The sequence below is a fragment of the Carcharhinus amblyrhynchos genome, chromosome 1, assembly GCF_965287045.1.
Source record: "Carcharhinus amblyrhynchos chromosome 1, sCarAmb.v2.hapA, whole genome shotgun sequence".
Taxonomy (NCBI): Eukaryota; Metazoa; Chordata; class Chondrichthyes; order Carcharhiniformes; family Carcharhinidae; genus Carcharhinus; species Carcharhinus amblyrhynchos.
The window spans coordinates 134,613,841-134,620,674 of NC_137324.1; the positions used below are offsets into that span (position 1 = coordinate 134,613,841).

The window sequence follows — 6,834 nt, forward strand, 5'->3', positions numbered from 1 at the left end:
TATCGGTTTTCACAGTGGAAGACACAAATAACATGTCAAAAATTGATGGCAGGAAGGCTATGGCAGGTGAGGACCCAGAAATTAATATCATCACGAAAGAGGTAGCGTTGGGCAAGTTAATGGGGCTAAAGGTAGACAAGTCCCCTGGTCCTGATGGAATGCATCCCAGGATACTAAAAGAGATGGCGGGAGAAATAGCAAATGCACTAGTGGTAATTTACCAAAATTTGCTGGATTCTGGGGTGGTTCCTGCAGATTGGAAAACAGCAAATGTGATGCCACTGATTAAAAAAGGAGGTAGGCAAAAGGCGGGTAACTATAGGCCAGTTAGCTTAACTTCTGTAGTAGGGAAAATGCTTGAATCTATCATCAAGGAAGAATATTGTCCCATTGGTAAGACGCAGCATGGGTTCGTGAAGGGGAGGCCATGTTTGACTAATTTGGTGAAATTCTTTGAAAACATTACATGTGCAGTGGACAGTGGGGAACTTGTGGATGTAGTGTATCTGGATTTCCAGAAGGCATTTGACAAGATGTTGCACCACAGACTGCTACATAAGATAAAGGTGCACAGTATATTAGCAAGGATAGAGGATTGGTTAACCAAACCAAAGAGTGAGGGGTAAATGGGTGTTTTCCTGGTTGGCTATCAGTGACTAGTGGTGTGCCTCAGAGAACAGTGTTGGGACTGCAATTGTTTATGATTTACATAGATGATTTGGAATTGGGGACCAAGTGTAGTGTGTCAAAATTCATAGGTGACATTAAGATGAGTAGCAGAGCAAACTGTGCAGAGGACGCTGAAAGTCAGCAAAGGGATATAGATAGTCTAAGTGAGTGGGCAAAGGTTGGCAGATGGAGTACAATGTTGTTAAATGTGAGGTCATCCATTTTGGTAGGAATAATAGAAAAATGGACTGTTATTTAAATGGTAAAAAATTGCAGCATGCTGCTGTGCAGAGGGACCTGGGTGTCCTTGTGCAAGAATCACAAGGAATTGGTTTGCAGGTGCAGCAGGTAATTAAGGCAGCTAATGGAATTTTGTCCTTCATTGCTATAGGAATGGAGTTTAAAAACAGCAAGGCTATGTTGCAGTATAAGGTGCTGGTGAGACCACACATGGAGTACTGTGTACAGTTTTGATCTCCTTATTTGAGAAACGATATACTGGCACTGGAGTAGTTGCAGAGGAGATTCACTAGGTTGATTCTGGAGTTGAGAGGGTTGGCTTATGAGGAGACACTGAGTAGACTGGGGCTATACTCATTGGAATTCAGAAGAACGAGGAGAGATCTTATAGAAACATATAAGATTATGAAGGGAATAAATAAAATAATGGCAGGGGAGTTGTTTCCACTGGCAGGTGAAACTGGAACTAAGGAGTAAATAAGGGGAAGCAGATTTAGGACTGAGTTGAGGAGGAACTTCTTCACACAAAGGATTGTAAATCTGTAGAATTCCCTGCCCAGTGAAGCAGTTGAGGCTACCTCATTGAACGTTTTTAAGGCAAGGACAGATAAATTTTTGAACAGTAAAGAAATTAAGGATTATGGTGGGCAGGTGGGTAAGTGATGCTGAGTCCACGAACAGATCAGCCATGATCTTATTGAATGGCGGAGCAGGCTCAAGGGGCCAGATGGCCTATTCCTGCTCCTAGTTCTTATGCTCTTATGTTCTCCTGATACTTGATCTGCCTACTTTGCATCTATCTGTAAACGTTCAATGCACCCACCACATTAACACCATTACCAGAGTAGTGTTTGGAGTGACCAGCACCAGCAATAAGTGGACCCTGCTTTGGACCAGAAATGGCACCTGCAGCACCAAATATATGAGTGCTACGTAGTCAGCACTTGCAGCCTTTATCATTTAAATTTATAGAAGTTTATTTATATGAAACCACTACAATTTTATCAAATCTATTTGGATATTAATATTGCACAATGTGATTTCAACTCAAAAATAGTTACAAATTAGTTGTGTCAGTTGGTTGTGTGATATAATTAGAAAGTCCCACCAACAGTCACACCAAGCAGCCTCAGCCATGTGAGCTCCTGTAAACTAATAGTCGACAATGATGTGTGGTAGCTTTTGATTTTTGTTGCAATCTTTTCTCCTACGAAATTAGGTAACACCTGAAAATAGCTTATTATACAAGTTATAAACATGGTGGGATATGGAATGCTATTGATTCTCCTGTCAAGTCCCTCGTCAAATCTTTAAATAGGCAGACCTAATAGCTACAGTTCTGGCTAAGGAACAAAAATGCTCCCATTTTCAAAATTATAATTAAACATTTCGTAAATTAAAAGTATTAGATAATACTTCTGTTACACAGAGTGTGAATAAATACATTTTGTAATAATAACCACATTTAAGCCCAGCTAAAGATTACTTCAAACTGAATCTGAAAAGCTGTTTCCAATTTGCCGAAATCAGTTGTTGACAGCACATTATTACCACACTGCTCCCTACTGGACAAAGAGAGGATCTCTTCCCAAGCAAGTGGACAGAAAGTCTTGCTGTCATCATTTTCTCCAGGTTTCAGCCTTACAGATGCAATTTCTAAGTGAGGGAAGAGAATTAGAAAGTTCAGTAAATGTCACTGTCCTGGCTGTTAGTCAATTGATCATGTTAATAGCTGCAGAGATACCTCAAGAGTTTTTCTGTGGTTACTCCAAAACCATGAGTCATTTGCCAAAGGCACTCACTGAACCCAGAGCAATTTCAGGGCTGTAATATTTTTAAAGTAATATCAACAGATTTATGCAGTGCTCTGTAATACTGGAAATGGCTCCTTTACTGATATTCAACAGCTGTACACAGTACATAGGAATCTCTTTCTCACTTGCAGGTGAGCTTCTACATAAGAACATAAGAAATAGGAGCAGGAGTAGGCCATCTAGCCCCTCGAGCCTGCCCCACCATTCAATAACATCATGGCTGATCTGTCGTGGCTCAGTTCTACATTCCCGCCCTCTCCCCATAACCCTTAATCCCCTTGCCTATCAAAAACCTATCAACCCGCATCTTAAAAATATTGAGCGAGGCAGCCTCCACCACTTCAACGGGCAGAGAATTCCAGAGATTCACCACCCTTTGAGTGAAGAAGTTCCTCCTCAACTCCGTTCTAAACCGCCCCCCTCTTTATCCTGAGGCTGTGCCCTCTAGTCCTACTGTACTTTCTGAGCGGGAAGAGCCTCTCCACCTCTATCCTATCCATCCCATTCAACATCTTATACGTCTCAATGAGATCTCCCCTCATTCTTCTAAACTCTAACGAGTACAAGCCTAGTTTATTCAGCCTCTCCTCATAGCTCAATCCCCTCAACTCCGGTATCAGCCTAGTAAACCTTCTCTGCACTCCCTCCAAGGCCAAAATATCCTTGCGTAAGTGCGGCGCCCAAAACTGCACACAGTACTCCAGCTGCGGCCTCACCAGTGCCCTGTACAGCTGCAGCAAGACCTCCCTACTTTTATATTCAATCCCCCTCGCTATGAAGGCCAGCATCCCATTCACCTTCCTGACCACCTGCTGCACCTGCAGGCTGGGTTTTTGCGACTCATGCACAAGGACCCCGAGGTCTGCCCATTCCTATAATATGTCATGTACAAATCGCAGTTTACCAGGTATATTCAGCAGCAAATTCCACAAGGAATCTCTCAATCTACTCCGTAACTTCAGCTAAACCCCAGGGAAACAGCAGAGGGGGGGGTGGTGCCAGTACTGTAATCGGGTGGAGGGAGAGGGGACAGGTGTGTGTTGCTGAACCTGAAAGAGCAGTTTAACATGTCTTCCCCAACTCTAAGACACGTGCTCAGGACACTCCCCCCCCTCCCAACTTACCCCGAATACAAATCGTCCCAGACCAACACAGTGCAAAAGCAATTAGCAACAAATAAGATTGGTTGACACATGGACAAATTGAAGGTTGGCCATGCATGCACAACCAGAAGGACCAGCGGAGACAGATTCATTCTGGGACAAAATCCATCATAACCCAGGACAAAATGCATGATTACAACACAACCCCAGAAAACCCCGGACTCTTTGGTCACCCTGTGAGATATGGTAGTAGACTGGGAGATCCCCAGCCAACAGGCATAAAGCCAACTGGCACACTGGAAAACTACTAATTACAAAATAAACTTTACTGGACTAAAAACAGAAAATGCTGGATAAACTCAGCAGGTGTGGTAGCATCTGTGAAGAGAGAAACACACTTAATGTTTTGAATCTGTATGAATCTTCTACAGAAGTGAATAGGAGTAGAAATGTGCTTGATGACATAGGTGGAGGAGGTGGGGCAAAATGAAAGACCGGGAATAGTTCAGTACTGGCACTGAGTTTCATAGAGCAGCACATTGAGTGTAATTGTCATAGGACATCTCAATCAGATGCTGAAGTGTATGTGGGCAGCCATGAAAATCCTGCCAGACAAGGAGTTTCTTTTTTATTGGATTCCAGGACCTTGGCTGCATGGTGGTTTCCAGCTGTATTGTTACATCCTGCACCTGGACAGTCACATTCATCCTGCTGCTTTCTGAATCTCAACTTTTCAATACAATTTGATTAGCAGTTAGTAGTTTTCCAGTCTGTTTTATATTTGTTTTATAAAAATAATATATCGTTTAGATTGTGATTGGTATGTATGTGCATTCCACAAATGGACAAGCCAGCCTGACACAAGGAAGTTGCACTGTAAATTGCACAAATGCAGAGGAAAAATATTTCAAATGGCAGATTACATGGAAACCACTTATAGAGGCAGGGTAAAAAAAGGAAATAAGTAACAATGTACAGCGATGGTAACTGTGGTATCAGTTTACTAAATGACATAGTATCACTGCGTGGGGCTTATTGGTGTAACTGAGGCTGCAGTTATTTAAGGGTGGTAATAATTTTAAAATTATACTGCTTTATTTGCCAGGGTGCTGAGCTCTGTTATTTGCCCAGAACTTCCCTCGGAGCAAATTTACCCATTCAACATCTCATCAGCAGCTGTTTTCTGGGCTGGGGAGTGGGACTGATTCATAGCTCTTTCAAAGAGCCATCAGAAGCTACATGGTCCCTTGTACTGTCCCATCCTACGAAAATATAAAAAGCAACAATAGGCCAACATTGATGTGGTGGCACTGTTGACCAGAGCTGCTGTTCCGATGTTGCAAATACTGGTTTCAGATCTGTATTAGTGCAAACAACTTGTCCAGCTATGCATCACGCGGCAGGAAAAAAAATGTAGCAGTTACTAAGCATGATGATGTATGGATGTTGAATGTTCAACTGTGATATCTGCACCTGCTGTCCTTGATTGGACTCAACTAACAAGGCCAAAAATTTCAGCTCATTTTAAAAAATCATGATGCAAATGTTTCTGTTTCTAACTTCACACATCTTTCCCTTCCAGCTGGTCAGTGGGCTTCTGCAGTTCTGTTTCTACACATTTGTGGAATCTAAGGCTCTGAAAATTGAATTCCCAGATATGCTGGTGGAAATCATCAATGACCAGTTGCCAGAGGTCACAGCAGGAATGACCAAATCCCTTCTATTTCACAAGAAGTGATCTTTTTAAAGAAGAACTTTGCCTTAAATTTTCCTCCTTATGTTTTGCTGGCTTTAAAAATTATTTTAGCAGGCTTGGTGTCCTGTACGTTGCTACACACTAAAGAAACGCTTAATGAAGGTTTGGGACTGATATAACATGGAACTGTATCAATGAGATGAAAAGGGATATATTCAAAGGTTAAAAGGAAGCCGGGGAAAAGTATTTTTTGAAAGAAATATATTTTGGCAGGAAAAATTGTAATACAGTCTCTTTTTTAAAGGTAATTTTTTTGTAAAGTGACATGTTTCTGCATGCATAAAGATCTGACGTTTACAGTGTATTTAAGAAAGGGAAAGCTGTGCCTTTTAGTATCATATCTAATTTAACCATTTTACAGCATTTGCTGTAAATAAACCACAGATATACTAGCTGAATTATATTAAATATTTCTTCTATTTTGTAAGTAATTTTCTGTTAATTAATTTTTCCCCTTTGCCCGTCACTAGTGACTTTTGCTTTGTAACAATATTGCTTTTGCTGCACTGTTAAGAGGCTTTTTCAAGTTCCATCTTTGTTGTTTTGTGCAGTAGCAATAGGGAACTAAGTACTGGATAAAATGGCAAACAGGTGCATATAGCTTACTTTTCTTACAACTTTCCAAACAAATAAGTAGTAGGGCAGAACCATGCCCTGAGAATCCTAGATCCTTTCCAACCTTTTTAGAATTATCTAATAATTTTCTGTGCTTTGCTATAAAGTTCTGTATATTATGCTGTTGGAGTCCTGATGTAGCACTTTTGGTAATCCATACACTGTACTTATCCAAATCATATGCAGAATTATAAAATAGTTCTAAATAAGTTGATTTATATTTCCATGGAAGCACTTAAGCATCTACATTTGTGTCAGCAAAGAATATTAAAAATATGATGATTAAATTACTAGTTCCACCTTTGAATGCCTTTTTAATTGTTATTGAGTCAATGGCTGTGTTGCAGGCTTTGATGTCAGCCTTTTAATTGATCACAACTTTACCTTTTGAGTAACCAGACAGGTAACAGTGTTTTCTTAAACAGCTGTTTTAATACCATCTATAGCATGGACACTAGGAAGCTACAGTTTACATTCCTGTACCTAACTAGAGTGGTGTATTCCAAGATACAAAGGCAATTAAAGTTTTCAGAATCGGTTAAAAATAATTAGCATGAACCAATCACAATCACCTTTTGCTTGCTTCATTATACAATCCAATCAGCGTGAAAACTTCATAGTACAGCTCGTTTCTGTA

The 6,834-nt window shown here is 40.6% G+C and overlaps 1 protein-coding gene across 3 annotated transcripts in view; it reads left to right on the forward strand.

Moving 5' to 3' along the window:
• nr3c2 (nuclear receptor subfamily 3, group C, member 2) overlaps positions 1-6,479 on the forward strand; it is a 351,998-nt gene extending 345,519 nt beyond the window's left edge. For all 3 annotated transcript variants that reach the window (XM_080193065.1, XM_080193072.1, XM_080193080.1), the window contains exon 9: positions 5,409-6,479. In XM_080193065.1, the coding sequence (XP_080049191.1) occupies positions 5,409-5,564 (156 nt within the window). In that variant the 3' untranslated portion in view covers positions 5,565-6,479. The remainder of the gene's footprint in view (positions 1-5,408) is intronic.
• Positions 6,480-6,834: the final 355 nt, after the last annotated feature.